The 16,349-nt window shown below is 33.2% G+C and overlaps 1 protein-coding gene across 1 annotated transcript in view; it reads left to right on the top strand.

The window, feature by feature from the left end:
* Positions 1-16,349, top strand: part of LOC132734967 (protein mono-ADP-ribosyltransferase PARP14-like) — a 56,542-nt gene that overhangs the window by 34,962 nt on the left and 5,231 nt on the right. Inside the window, exons 23-28 of the mRNA XM_060721876.1 lie at positions 686-910; positions 8,258-8,502; positions 9,130-9,535; positions 10,169-10,353; positions 11,645-11,834; positions 16,000-16,128. Of these exons, the coding sequence (XP_060577859.1) occupies positions 686-910; positions 8,258-8,502; positions 9,130-9,535; positions 10,169-10,353; positions 11,645-11,834; positions 16,000-16,128 (1,380 nt within the window). The remainder of the gene's footprint in view (positions 1-685; positions 911-8,257; positions 8,503-9,129; positions 9,536-10,168; positions 10,354-11,644; positions 11,835-15,999; positions 16,129-16,349) is intronic.

The raw sequence follows: 16,349 nt of genomic DNA, 5'->3' as shown, positions 1-16,349 counted from the left end.
CTGAATATACAAATATTGTCGCTAACATAGCAATTATGTAATAAATATTTGGTATTTAAATTCTGTTCTATGAATATGCTCCTTTAAACTTTATTGTATGTTAATACTCCGTTTAATGCTCCTTTGGTTTTCGCAAAACCATTTTTATTGTTGTAAACACAATGAAATAAGAGAAACACTTTTTTGTTTTTACTTTTAATATTTAATTTTTAAACACTTTTTTATTTTTACTTTTACAATTTACAAGTTTTTATTTTTTTAACACTTTTTTACTATTAAATGTATTTTACATTAAAATTTTTTTTATATTTTAATTACTTTTCTTTTTACAATACTTTTTAACACACACACTTTTGTGACCATGCGGTTTTTATTTATACAAAGCTATTATGAAAAGCACGTGAATATGTTTGTGGCGGGAATTTAATGGCGGGAATGTTAAAAGGAGCAATGTAATATAATAAGACTTTGGCGCGAAAACCAAAGGAGCAATAAACGGAGTATTAACATACAATAAAGTTTAAAGGAGCATTTTTAAAGAACAGCATTTAAATACCAAGTATTTATTACATAATTGCTATGTTAGCGACAAATATATGACTATCATACAGACAAAACTTTGTTTGAATTAAGGTGGATCACGCATTTTCTACAGATACGCAATTTCTTTTTTCTTCTTTTTCAGGGAAAGGTTTTAAAACATTTAGTCCAGATGCAATAGCTGGATGTTTATTTGATGCCGTCAGTGAGTTTGTACAGAAAACTAAAAGTCCATCAATAAAGGAAATCCGGCTGATAGTGTACAGTGGGCAGTCGGGCATGTATAAACCTATCATGGATCAATTGCACAAGAAAGTTCAAGAGGCAGTTATGGCAGCATCTGATGGATTGTTCCGGAAAGGGTTTAAAAGTAAGTTGGTTTCTAATAAAGTACAAGACAATTGGAGTTTAACTATGCTATTCCGGCCATAGGACCACTTTTTTTACAAATGGCAGCACTCCATTTTTCCTCCATTATCATAGTTAAAAACCACATCCTATTGGGCACTTAAGAATAAAGTGTTCAGAATGTCTCTCATTGGTTAATTGCCATTATTTGTAATGTTTTTTAAGCAACATGTTCTCCCAAAAGTTCTTAATGTCTTTAAACAACATGTTCTCCCAAACGTTAATAATGTATCTAAACTAGAGCTATGGCTTAATATGATTAATATCCCCGCAAGACAGCTTCGGAATTGAGGAAGTTACTAGTAACAGAATACCTTGTAAAAGAATTGAAATGAAGTTATGGTTGTAGGCAATTAAAGATAGTTGTGGTTCTTGTACATTGCATTTCCTTTCACTGTGGTTGACAATTGATGAAGTTTTATTAAATAAAGAAGTTTTATTGAACACTCTGTAATAAGTCCAGATGGCGTTACGGTTCTTGAGCACTGCCATTCCTCCCACTGCATTTCCTCTTAAAATACTTGACCATTGTAAGAATTTGTATTGAATTTTAACCAGTAGATTTCATTTTATGCTCTGCCACAAGGAAAAGTAACAAAGGCCAATCACTCTAAAATGACTCTGGGTAGAGTTATGGTTCTTGTGCACTGCACTTCCTCTTATTGAGCTTGGCTACTGTATGAAGTTGTTTTGAATTATATTAAACAAATATTTTGCTCGGAAAGTAAAGGACTGAGAGCTGAGATAATTTGCATAATACATTGCCCTGTAGGCATCTTCATAACTTTATGTAAATTATGCTCATAGATTCAATTATTTTACATATACTTTTTATAAACTTAAGCTACATTGGCTATTTCTTTTATATTGAGAATTTTTTATTATCTCGCCAAATTTATATTAAATAAATCATTCCTTTTAAAAAACTTTCCTTTTGAACTGAAATTTATTATGTAGCATTTTTTTTCTTTGCCTCTTGTTCAGTCCAAATATACTGCTTTCAATGAAGTTGCATTGAATTCTAACCATTTGTTTTCAAGTTATGCACTGGACATGAAAAAATAATGAAGAAGAACAATAACTCTGTGATTTATGGTTCTTTTGCACTGCACTTTCTCTCAATGTGCTTGACCATTGTATGAAGTTGTATTGAATTCCAAATAAGGGTTTTTAAGTTATGCTCAAGACAAGGAAAATGCAACGGAAAAGTAACAAAGGGCAATAACTGTAAATTACTTTAGATAGAGTAATGGTTCTTGTGCACCACCCTTCCTCTTAATGTGCTTGACCATTGTATGAAGTTGTATTGAATTTCAACTTGTGGTTTTCAAGTTATGCTCTGGAAAAACAGAAAGCAATGGAAAATGACAAAGGATAATAACTCTATAATTACTCTGGATAGAGTTATGTTTCCTTTGCACTGCACTTCTTCTTATTGTGCTTGACCATTGTATGAAGTTATTTTGAATTCCAACTAGTGGTTTTCAAGTTATGCTCCAGACAAGGAAAAAGCTATGGAAAAGTAACAAAGGGCAATAATTTAAAAATTACTTTAGATAGAGTTATGGTTCTTGTGCACTGCACTTCCTCTTATTGTGCTTGACCATTGTATGAAGTTGTCATGAATTCAAATGAGTACTTTTTAAGTTATGTTCCAGACAAGGAAAAGTATCAAAGGGCAAAAACTCTGTAATAAGTCAAGATGGAGTCATGGTCCTTGTGCACTGCACTTCCTCTCAGTGTGCTTGACCATTGTATGAAGTTTTATTGAATTCCAACTAGTGGTTTTCAAGTTATGCTCTGTACAAAAAAAAAGCTATGGAAAAATGACAAAGGGCAATTACTCTATAATTACTCTGGATAAAGATATGGTTCTTGTGCATTGCACTTCCTCTTATTGTGCTGGACCATTGTATGAAGTTGTTTTGAATTCCAACCAGAATTTTTCAAATTATGCTTTGGACAAAGAAACGTATCAAAGAGCAATTATTCTGTAATAAGTCCAAATGAAGTTATGGTTCTTGTGCACTGCACTGCCTCTCAATATGCTTGACAATTGCATGAAGTTGTATTGAATTCCGACTAGTGGTTTTCAAGTTACGCTCCAGACAAGAAAAAAAGCAATGGAAAAGTAACAAAGGGCAATAACTTTGTAATTTCTTCAGATAGAGTTTTGGTTCTTGTGCACTTGCTCTTATTGTGCTTGACCATTGTATGAAGTTGTTTTGAATTCCAATTATTAGTTTTCAAGTTGTGCTCGGGACAAGGAAAAGTAGTAAAGGGCAATAACTCTGTAATTACTCAAGATGGATTTATGGTTCTTGTGCACTGCGTTTCTCTTCAACACGGGGGAGGAAGTGTTACACGAAGGATGGAGTTCTTATAATAACTTGTATGGAGTTCTTATGATAACTGTCACGGAGTTCCTGGAAAATGTTACGGATTTCTGTGGAAAACTTTTCTATATACGTTGAGAACTCACGTAAAAAATGGTCATTTTTACCTTTAAATGGGGAGCTGGATGTGCTAAATTAAACTTTGATAATTAAGCTTGTCCTACATATTGTATAATGTTTCAGAAAAACCCTTTAGTCCATTTTTTATCGCCTTTTAATATAAAAATCTGGTAGTTTTTAGTAAAATTTCCAAATTACTTGCTCATACGTACATATTGACCTTTTCCTTTGTGATCTTCTTCGTTGCTATACATAATTACATAATTATAATGCAGAGTTGCAAACATAAATCCCAGGCTGATAAATTTATACCCGATTTTTCAAATGTCACGGAGTTCTTGTGATAACTCAAAATATGTCCCGGAGTTCTTATGATAACTTTTATTACTGCCAGTGTGTTTCTTAATTGTGCTTAATTAAGATAAGGATTTTATAAGTCTTTGTTTTGTGTTTGTTTGTTTCGGGTTTTACGTCACATCGGCACATTCTATGTCATATCGCGACGTTCAAGCTTTTACTGGTGGAGGAAGATATCAGGTGCCCTTCTGTGCATTATTTCAGGCACGAACGGGCACCTGAGTAGAACCACCGACGTTCCGTTAGCTAGCTGGATCCAAAGTCCCTTCGGGATTCGAACCCACAGCGGTGAGGGGCAAGTGGTTTGAAGTCAACGACCTTAACCACTCGGCCACGGACGCCCCATTTTATTACTCAAAATGTGTATAAATCATTATGAAGCATAGTACGCGTATCATTTGCACACACATTTGGTTATATAACGTTGGTTTAAATTGTATTTCAGTTCCAGAGATATTTTTCTAAACTCCGTTTCTTGTGTTTTTTTTTGCGTTTGTTTGGGATTTTTTGTGTTTATTTGTTTGTTGTTGTTGTTTTTTCTTCATTTTATTAGAATGACTGAAAACATACTTGATGTAGAGCATTTACTTACAGGATAAAATACACTTTGAATTTAATATTTAAGCATGATTTATTTATGTATACATTATTCCTGGCAGTTCTAGAGAACATAAAGTAATTATGCTATCGGACTGCCGGAACAAATAACATGTACAATGTAAATGGTTTGCAGCAAAATAGGAAGTAGTATGCACTACCTTTATCTAAATTTAATGAGGCGGGTGTCATCTTTATGTATTCAATGGATATCTTAAATGGTGATTCACATATATTATTAAAGTATTACTTTCTATTGACATATCATTGTCATAGAACTTTATACGTTTCTATGACAAAATTGATACCTTTTAGAAATCAAGATATCCATTGAATACCTAAAGATGACACCAATCTCATTAAATTTAGATAAAGGTAGTGCATACTACTTCTTATTTTGCTTCAAACCATTTACATGTTATTTGTTTCGACAGACCGATAGCATAATTACTTTATGTTCTCTAGAACTGCCAGGAATAATGTATACATGAATAAATCATGCTTAAATGTTAAATTCAAAGCGTATTTATATCCTGTAAGTAAATGTTCTACATCAAGTATGTTTCAGTCATTTCAATAAAATGAGAAAAAAAACACACAAAAAAACACACACAAAAACCCAAACAAACACACAAAAAACCACAAGAAACGGAGGTTAGATAACATATCTTGAACTGAAATACACTCTAAACCAACGTTATATAACCAAATGTGTGTGCAAATTATACGCGTACTATGCTTCATAATGATTTATACACTTATTGACTAATAAAATACGCTTAAACATATCTTAATTAAGCACAAGAAACACACTGGCAGTAATAAAAGTTATCATAAGAACTCCGGGACATATTTTGAGTTATCACAAGAACTCCGTGACATTTGAAAAATCGGGCCTGGGCTTTATGTTTGCAACTCTGCATTATAAAATAACTATGTAATAATGTATAGCAACGAAGAAGATTACAAACGAAAAGGTCAATATGTACGTATGAGCAAGTAATTTGGAAATTTTACTCAAAACTACCAGATTTATTTTAATAAGGCAATAAAAAAATGGACTAAAGGGTTTTTCTGAAACATTATACAATATGTAGGACAAGCTTGATTATCAAAGTTTAATTTAACACCTCAAACTCCCCATTTAATGGTAAAAATGGCCATTTTTTACGTGAGTTCTCCAAGTAAATAGAAAAGTTTTCCACAGAAATCCGTAACATTTTCCAGGAACTCCGTGACAGTTATCATAAGAACTCCAAACAAGTTATCATAAGAACTCCATCCTTCGTGTAACACTTCCTCCCCCGTGTTCAATGTGCTTGACAATTGTATGAAGTTGTATTGAATTCCAACCATTAGTTTTCAAGTTATGCACTGGACAAGGAAAATGCAACGGACTGACAGACAGACCACTTGGGGACTTCTATATACACCCCAAACTTCGTTTTTGGGTATAATAGCATTTTCTCGTAAACGCTTGTAATGCCTTTGAATACCATTTTCTCCTTAACGTTTTCAATGTCTTAAAATATCATTATTTCCAAAACGATTGTAATGTATTTAAATGGTTGGGTAAATTATGACCATACTTCAGATGAAAGAGTTTTAGATTTTTCTGACACAGGCGATAAGACTTTTATTAGCGTTGTACAATATAATGGTTAACAAATATTGTATGATGTATGATCATTTGGTCAATGGTGGCACCTTTCTTGGGTCACTTTGGTTACAGTCTTGCACCTTTGTGGCAAAAATAAAAGGTTTTAAGATTGTAAATTGTCTCTTCAGCTTAAACTTCAAGAGCTTAGATATAGCATTTACATGTAGTTGACCGTAATAGTTTTATGAATTATTAGTCCCCTACCGGTTTACCGGAGGGGACTTTAGGTTTACCCTCCGTCCGTCTGTCCGTCTGTCTGTCAGTCCGTCAGTCCGTACGTCCGTCCACAAAACTGGATCCCGCGATAACTTGAAAAGTAATAAAAATATTTTTATGAAACTTGGTATATGGATAGATGGCAGTATGGAGATTATGCACCTTATTTTCTTTTCTTCCTATGTTGAAAATTCTGGTTGCTATGGCAACAAATAGGCTGAAAATATGGCAAATTTTACACATAAACTGAATCCAGTGATAACTCAAAAAGTACTGCACATATTTTTTTGAAACTTGACATATGGGTAGATGGCAGTCTTGAGATTATGCTTGTCTTTTCTTTACTTCCTATGTTGAAAATTCTGGTTGCTATGGCAACAAATAGGCTGAAAATATGGCAAATTTTACACATAAACTGAATCCAGTGATAACTCAAAAAGTACTGGAAGTATTTTTATGAAACTTTACATATTGGTAGATGCCAGTCTTGAGATTATGCTTGTCTTTTCTTTTCTTCCTATGTTAATAAGTCTGGTTGCTATGGCAACAAATAGGCTGAAAATATGGCAAATTTTACACATAAACTGAATCCAGTGATAACTCAAAAAGTACTGGAAATATTTTTATGAAACTTTACATATTGGTAGATACCAGTCTTATGATTATGCATGTCTTATCTGTTCTTCCTATTTTGAAAAAAAAATATCGGTTGCCTTGGCAACAAATAGGCTTAAAACATGGCAAAAATAACAATATTTGTGATTAGTCAAAAAGAGCTGAAAATTTTTATGAAATTGCATTTTTAATTAAAGAGTTATCTCCTGTTTAAGAATTTTGCTTTTAAAATGTTATATTTTGATAACAGGGATGTTTCAAGTATTAACTTTAGAGTGTCCTTCAGTCTGTCTGTCTGTCTGTTCATAAAAACTGTTTCCTGTGATCACTTTTAAAGAACTTTTCCAACAAATTTACTTAAAATAGAGAAAAATTGAAACATAAGTGAATGGCCCTTCAGAATGTTGATGGGGTTCTAACCGGTAGGGGACATATGGATTGCTTGCAATACTATGATAATTGCTTAACCTCTTGTTTTAAAAAAATGGCTACATTAGAATTATATTAAACAAATATTTTGCTCTGAAAGTAAAGGACTGGGAGCTAGATATTTGGCAAAATACATTTCCCTGTTGGCATCTTCAAAACTCTATATAAATTATGCTCAAAGATTCAATTATTTTACATGTACTTTTCATATCTAAAGCTACATTGGCTATTGTTTTTATATTGAGAATTTATTATTATCTTGCCTAATTTATATAAATCATTCCTCTTAAAACAAACTTTGTTTGAACTGAAATTTGCTATGTAGCATTGTTTTTTCTGTTTTTTCTTTGCCTCATGTTCATTCCAAATATACTGCTTTTTATATTCACATACAGGTAAGAAGGTTTTAAATTAGTTTTAGTTTAGTGATTTACAAGGGGAAGTTGTTGTCTAATGAGTAACATATCTGCCTCCTAACCGAGGGATCACACATGTGTGTTCTCAAGTCACACCATGCTCTTGTCAGTTTATGGCCAGTATTCCTCCAGATTTATGATAATTTTCATGAAAATCTTTAAAAAAAATGGAAAGTACAATTTTATGAATTGAACTAAGAAAGTTATTTACATATTATAAACAGCACTTAACAATCCACGTAAATTACCAGAAAAAAGGTCAAAATATGCAAAAATAGCCCTTACTGCATACTGTGTTAGTAAAAGCAGTAGAAATATGGTAATAAATGCTGCAAAAATAAGTAAATTATAACATGAATCTTGATTTTTTATTTTTATTAAATTCGTATTAAATTTTTTAATACATTATCTCAAGTTTGATTTTCTTGAAATATTTTGGCTTATCTGGAGGCATGCATCTTTGAAACAGATTAATATTACTTGTAAATATATTTCTTTCTTTCTATATCAAACTTTTATAGATATGTATAAACTATTCTGAGTTTTATGTTTGATGTTCACAGCTGCAACTAAAATGAAGGACAAGTTTTTTGCTGTTTTAACTGGAAAGGAAGAAGGCACTATCTCTGAACAAGACATGAAAAAATTTAGGCAAGAGGAGTCGTCATTAGAAGTCCATATCTATTCTGATTGTAAATCTAATATTGAGAAATGCAAAAAGGAATTAGAGGCTAAATTGGAAGAGTCGTACGTAAAGAAAAAGATAGAAGACTACAAAGAACTAATTAAAAATATAGATGCTGATGAGGTACTTGTATATTATGTTTTGATTAAATTTATATAGATTTTTTTGTTGTTTTTACAATTGTTCATAATCTAATTAAACTATATGCATTTTAAAGACATCGAATAACTCCATCATGCAGTCATGAAACTTTTTATTAAATTGCATTTGACAGCGATTGCAACACAAACAAACAATAAACAGATATGTACAACATTTTTGACATTTAATTAACCACTTTTTCTATCTATGGCAATTGTTGACATCATTCCAATTTTTATATCTACATTTAGTTTATGTGGAAGAGCAATTTGTTATACCCTTGGTCAAACTTTATATATTTATCTGATCATGGTTATGTGCTGAAACATTTAGAAATGTTTAAAAATATAAAAAATTGTGATTGCCTTTTGTTGGTCTTTAATTTGTATGTCCATTGTCAACTTTTCTTTTAAACTATACATGTATTTGCACTGAAACCAAATTGATAAACTACTTAAATGGAACGTTCTTTTCATGACACTCTTAGATCAGTTCAGTCCCAAGCATAGTGTTTTATCAGCAGAGTGTTTTTATAAACAAAATGCCTTGATCATCAAACTAAATCAGTTCAAATTCTGTTTATAAACATACATTTGTTCTATATTTTAGATGGAACAATTAGACACAGCAGCTCTGGCAGACATCAATATAGACAAACAAGCTGGAGTCATAACAGTAAATGGACCACAAAAACATGTTGCTGAGGTTATTCATGACTTAAGAATGAGGCTTTTGAAAATAGAGCGTCGTAAAAATGATATTGCCACTGCTGAAGAGTTGTATAAGCTTGTACAGTGGCAGTATGAGGAAGTAACTGATAGAGGATTTGAGTATACAGTATATGAAAAAGGACTGAATCAGAAGATTGAAGAAGCATATAAGACCAATGCCGCAACATATGAATTTGAGGATAATGATGGGGAAACGTTTGTAATTGACTTTAAAAAACTTATAGAATATTGTAAGTCTGATGACACAAATACAGTTAGAGTCGTCAGAAAAGATATTTTGAAAGGTGAGCAATCAATTCCACAAGATAATTATATGTATGTTTCATTAAAGAGATTCATCAATTTAATACTGATTGTGATTATTATTAGTATATTAACTATGTTAGTTTGATATCCTTCCATATTTTCGATGATGTTATGTTAAATACAGTTTAGTGTGCTTTATCATCTGTGAGATGTTTCTTTGTGTTCTATTAACATATCTTACCGGTATTGGCCGAATCACCTTGAATAGATTTTTATACCAAATTTAATATGCATTTTTCAATACGTTGAATGTCAGAGATGCTCTATAATGCTTGTCATTTAGTAAAATAATTAAAGTAACATTAACATGTGTAAATGAGACCACCATGTCCTAGTCGTGAAGGTCCCCGACTTTAAGTCACTTGTCCCTTACTGCTGAGACTTTGAATTTCTTCAAATATATTTAAATCTTTCTTGTGAGGAAGCTATACAGTTACCTTACGGAAGGCTAATGGTTCTACCCAAGTCACTGCTCCTACCTGAAATAAAAAGGGTACCTGAGGTCTGAAATTAATCATATGACCGTAACAGTGTTATGACTTACAGACTTACAAAACAACAAACACGTGCCAATATTGATTTTACATTTTTATTCCTTTATTCTATTCTAGCTGTTGCCTCTGCCCTACCAGAGGATTGGGCGGACATGAAGGACAACGAAAATATTAAAGTTGTTTCTGTACCAAATACAGATAAAGAGTTTCAAGATATAGAAAAGAACTTCATCACACAAGTGAAAACTGGATCATATGCACACAGACTCAATTTTAACGCAAGCAATTTAAAAGTTAGCAAGGTAAGCAAAGCTGAAGGTACATCTGGGTATTTTCGTCTGGATTTATTTAGTATTTTTAGAGTTATTGCCCTTGACTTAGTAAAATTTTGCAATTTTCAACTTGTGTCGCATGTAACTCAAAAAGTATTTGACCTAGAGTCATGAAACTTTACAGGAATGTTGATCAGCATATGTAGTTGTGCACCTGGGTATTTTCGTCTGGATTTATTTAGTATTTTTAGAGTTATTGCCCTTGACTTAGTAAAATTTTGCAATTTTCAACTTGTGTCGCATGTAACTCAAAAAGTATTTGACCTAGAGTCATGAAACTTTACAGGAATGTTGATCAGCATGTGTAGTTGTGCACCTGGGTATTTTTGTCTGGATTTATTTAGTATTTTTAGAGTTATTGCCCTTGACTTAGAAAATTTTTGCAATTTTCAACTTGTGTCGCATGTAACTCAAAAAGGATTTGACATAGAGTCATTAAACCTTACGGGAAGGTTGCTCAGCATATTTAGTTTTGCACCTGGGGTTTCGCTTGTGGATTTATCCAGTATTTGTAGAGTTATTTCCCTTGACTTAGTAAAAACCGTTTCATTATGTTGTTTTTTGTTCCTTGAGTGCTTGAGTTAGAATCAACCAACTTTACAGGAATAATGATCAACATCACTAAATTACAGGAAAATGATTCACATCACTGGGAAGCTATGCACCTGGGACCTTGCATGTGGATTTTTTTCAGATTTGTTAGAGTTATTGCCGTTGACTTACAGTAGTATAAATTTGCAATTTTCAAATTGTTCATGCTTAGCTCAAAAAGTATTTCACTTTTAGGCCTGAAAGTTTACGAGAATGTTGGTCAGCATGTGTACTTATGCACCGTGGGGTTTGCTTGTGGATTTATTCAGTATTTGTAAAGTTCTTGCCCTTTACTTAGCAAAAGATTTTTAGTTTTCAAAAAATATTTGACCTAGAGTCATAAGATTGACAGAACAATGGTGCGTAGGGGGCACCCGTGTCCTATGGACACATTTTTAGTTTATTTCCTAACAAAGTATCTATATAGTTGGTTAATGTTTTTTTCAACATAGGTTTTATATTATATGCTTGAGCCTCTGATATGTAAATTTTTTGAAACAAAAAGATATTTGTTGTCATGTATTATTCGAGTTACAAATAATGTACAAGCGGAATTAACAATTTAAGACGGATGTAAACGTTTCTTTGATTTTAAGACAACTTTCTTTTGATCTTAAGTCTCAATATGTATGTCAAGAAAAAGTGTCACTTCCATACTTCTGTTTCACAGATTGAAAGGATCCAAAATAAGGCATTATATCGGCAATATCAAGCAAAGAAGAATCAAATGAAGGAACAAAAACCAAATCTACCAGCAAACATGCCAATAGAGCGGGATTTATGGCATGGTACAAAGTATGAAGCGGTCACAAGTATTCAAATGCATGGGTTTAATAGGAGTTACAGTGGAGATGCAAATGGTAAAGACAAAAGTTCAAATGTTCATGCATAAACACCATATATACCATATTCACCCCAAGACACCCCGAGACTACACCCAAGATACCCAAAGATTACCTTAAGACACCCCTAGACTACCCCAAGACCACCTTAAGACACTTTTACTGACAAGTAAATACGGTCTTGAATTTATAATGTTTACGGGAGGTAACTATGCCTTTTCACATGTTCACTTTGAATTATCTCCTTTCATTTATTTCCCTGTATTTTTTAATGTAAGATTATAAATATATTATTTTTTTGTGCAAAAAAGTTAAGAACTATGAAATAATTCCAGGGTTTTGGTGTAGTGAAAGTATAATTATGCGACAAAGTGATCTAATGAGTGACACATTTTTGATTTTAACTGTCCCACATTTCATTTATTAGATTAACATAGTCTTATTGTTTCAGTAAAGTTGCTTTTAAACAAATTATTGTTTTCATTGACATGATTGAAGAGCATATAAATAAACATTTTAGTGATGGAAAAAGTCCATACTAATAATTAACAATATTTGACGTATTGAACAGTTACAAGATAACACGTAAATAATCAGTCATAATCAGTCGTCGTATATAATAAACATTTCCGAATTTACACACTATATAAGTTTCTTGGGGTGTCTGGGGGTAGTACTGGAACTAAAAATTTGTATAGTTTTGTCCCAGAGTAGTCATGGAGTGTCTTTGGGTGCCTTGGGGTAAATAGTCGACCCACATATATGTGTTAAAATTTCATACTTTTTCATGCCGCGAAGGAATACATTATACTGACTGCGCACTGTGTCCGTCCAGACCAACGTTAAGATCTTTATTCTATTTTATAATTTTAAGTTAAGAAGGAAACCACCAATAACAGTCAGTTTAAGTTGTAATTATAAATGGTGTATGTTTAAAACAATTCTCCATAAAATCAAAGAAAAAGCACATGTATTGAATCAAAAATGTTTGAATGTTTCCTTGCCCGTCAATTCAAAATTTCATCTGAACTATATCTTAACATCCAGTGTCTGAAATTCAAAAACAAAACTTCAATGAAAAGTTTTCACCTAAAATAAATCCGCTGTGTTTTGCTATAAACCAGAATATTTACTCATCAATTACACATTAATACGAGGTATGACACAACAAGTTCTCGGCCCGATATACTTCTAGCCACTACACTGCCATTTAAACACGATACGTCGATACCGATATCTTATTGGAGATTACTGAGCGAGTTATAAGTGGATTTACACAGATTAAGTAACATAAAGCACACTTTGATCAGTAGAGGGGTGTGTCATTTAGACCAAATTGAGAAAGTTGAAATCGGAGCCGTCATTAAGTACCTCTGTAAGAAAGGGATGTCCCCTAAGGAAATCCATGAAGACTTCATTGATACACTCGGGAAGGAGTCCCCTCCCATAGCATAGTGAAAAAATGGGCTAGTGAATTTAAGAGGGGCAGGGAGAGCATTGGAGATGATGAGCGGCTTGGGCGGCCAAAATAGGCCACCAACAATGAAAATGTCGAAGCTGTGCACGATCTGGTCATGTGCGAAGCATTGCTATGGGAGTAGGTATAACCCTTGGTTCAGTTCAGATAATTCTGACTGATATCTATGGCATGTCAAAGGTTTCTGCTAGATGGGTCCCCAGACAGTTGACTGACGACCAGAAACAGACCAGGATTGACATTTCAAGATATCTTTGTCTCGCTATGAGGATGAACATGGTTTTATCTACGGATCTAACTCAGGATGAAACATGGGTCCATCACTTCGATCAAGAATAAAAAAGAGCATATAGTGGATGCATCCTTGCTCACCCCCTCTGAAGAAATTCAAGAGGGTGCTATATCAGCAGAGAAGATAATGGCTTCAATTTTTTGGGATAATAATGATTGACTATCTGGGCAAGGTCGTACCATTAACGGTTATTACTATGCAGACGAATTGAGACGTATGCTTCAAGAGCTCGCGCGTAAAAGGAGGAGCAAACTGACTCAAGGCGTTCTGCTCCTGCACGACAATGCGCCAAGCTGTGATGGATGCTGCATCTGATTGCGGCTTTGAAATTCTTCCACATCCCCCATAATATCTGGACTTGCCACATTTGAATTCTACCTGTTTCCGAAACTGAAAACCAAGCTTCATGGTAGAGCTTTAAGAAGCAATGAAGGTGTTATTGAGGCGGTCAATGAGTTCTTTGAGGACCAAAATAGAGAGTTCAAATTTATAAGGGTAAATAAGTTGGAGCACAGGTTGGCAAAGTGCAATGATGTAGAGAGCGATTTTATTGAAAGTCAGACAATTAGTTGCGTTCTCTGACTACCGGAAGTACATCGGGCCGCAAAAAACCTTTTGATCAATCCTCGTAATTAAAAAGGTACACTCATTAAATAAAAACATATTAAGTACAAGTAAGTTAAATTGAATATGAGTATACTCTTATTATTACTTAGAACTGATAAAACAGAGCAGCAAGAATTAAAAATAGACTTTATAGTTAATATTTCCACCTTGATGTGTTTCTATATATGAAGGACGAAGACAATTCCTAAAAGACAAAGTATAAATGCTCGTAACAAAGACATTTGTACCACTACAGACCTATGAATTTCCCTAAGGATCTTCAGTTTGGGATGTAAAGACTGGGTGCGGGAACACTTATACCTCTTCCTTGTAACTAATAATTATTTCTAGGGTTAAAAACCTTCCAAAGTCATTAACATGTCAGACTATATATTGAGCATTCATTGGACCATATCTAAAATTGTTTTGATCCATATGAGTTATATCAAAGATATGCAAATGAAGGATTTACGAAAATAAATTCAATGAAGGTTTAATTCAAATCCGAAAATTTAATATGGAGATGAAGTGCGGACAACAGTGTACCGTATGGATGGACAGACAGACGAACTGTTGGGCATTGTACATAAATCGACTTGAATTCACTGAATGTTTCATTGAAATAAGACATTGATTGTGGAGATAAAGTGCAGACGAAATGGTGCTTTTTCAAACCATATACATAAATAATTTATTTTATTTGGAGAGTTGCTACTCAAGCGTTGGATACACATTAACCATTAAAAACATAGGTTTGATGACACAAATCTTGAAACGTGATGATCCTGGGGGAGCATTTAAATCATCAGTATTTAAAAGAATTGCAAATTCGGTTTGATTGAGTCTGTTCATGAGAGATAATTTAAAAGTGATCATCTCTCACGTCCCATAGCGTCGACTTGAGCAGTAATCAATCTTCAACTATAATCTGCTGGAATCAATGCTCGCAAAGGCCACATACAAATGTAACAAATCTGATGTAAAGTACGTGGATACATTTTATAGTTGCCACACGGCACTTGGCACTTTGTGTTAAAACCAATTTTATTGAATGTTTAAATCAAATTAAAGTAGTTGCAACCGGGATAAGGCATGGAGAACAGGACAGATAGTGCTTCAACATTTTGCCTGCCTTTGAGTGCATAAAAGTCATGATAGGATCTAAATGAACTTACCGGAGCTTGCTGCAACATGCACAACCTTTTTGGTTTTGGAGAATCAGAATCTGATGCTGAAAAAGTTTCAGTACAAAGGTTACAAATACATTAAAGGGCAAACTTTTTGAAAACCCAGTGAATCACATGTAAATATGTACAACTCTTATAGTTTGTCAATTTTCGCCTGAAGTTTCAATGTATTCCAGTCAATGGTTGCTGAGATAGTCTGAACAAATATTAAACATGAGATGGTTGAACAAAAATATTTTGCATATATCTATTTCTTATTTGGTTGTGAATCTGTCTATGAAGTTTCGATGTATTCCGGTCAATGGTTTATGAAAGAAAGCCTGGACAAAAAATAAAGTTATGAGCTTTGAGCTATAAAACGTTGCTAATATGCACTTGTTCATGTAGTAGTGAAACTGTCAGTGAAGTTTCGATGAATTGATGAGAAATATTCTGGACATCAATTAAAGCTTCGATGGTTTAACTGAGACATGCTACGAATTTGCCAAATTTTGCACAATGTAACTTTTCTTATTTGTGCAAAAAGTGTTTTAACTCACTTAATTGAACACGATCGTCGTATCTTTATATGCCTATAGTCGTCTCTGAGTATGAATGATGATAAATTGATTCGCTTTTTAGGTACTCCATGGTATGGTGAAGGTGTATACTTTGCTTCCGATGCTTCTTACTCAGCGAGAGGGTGGCTTTCTGGTGCAAATTTAGGTCCAGGCAGCAAAGGATATATGTTCCTTGTGAAAGCGTTGACAGGTAATTTTATTTGAATTAACAGTGATAGTGTTTAAGGTCCTTATCTTTAATTCTACTCGGGTCTTTATTAAATCATTTATAAACTATTTTCAACCTGAACTTTTGTTTGAATATACATGAAAGTGAAAAATAATATGTACATTTACTAGCATATATAACAGAGGAGTGTGGCTGATTAATATTTACAAAATGAAATGCGATTTTATCATTAAAACATTTGC

Source organism: Ruditapes philippinarum, unplaced genomic scaffold, assembly GCF_026571515.1.
Source record: "Ruditapes philippinarum isolate M1 unplaced genomic scaffold, ASM2657151v2 ctg6347_1_1_1_1, whole genome shotgun sequence".
In the NCBI taxonomy this organism is placed as follows: Eukaryota; Metazoa; Mollusca; class Bivalvia; order Venerida; family Veneridae; genus Ruditapes; species Ruditapes philippinarum.
This window is presented reverse-complemented; position numbering and strand designations above follow the sequence as displayed.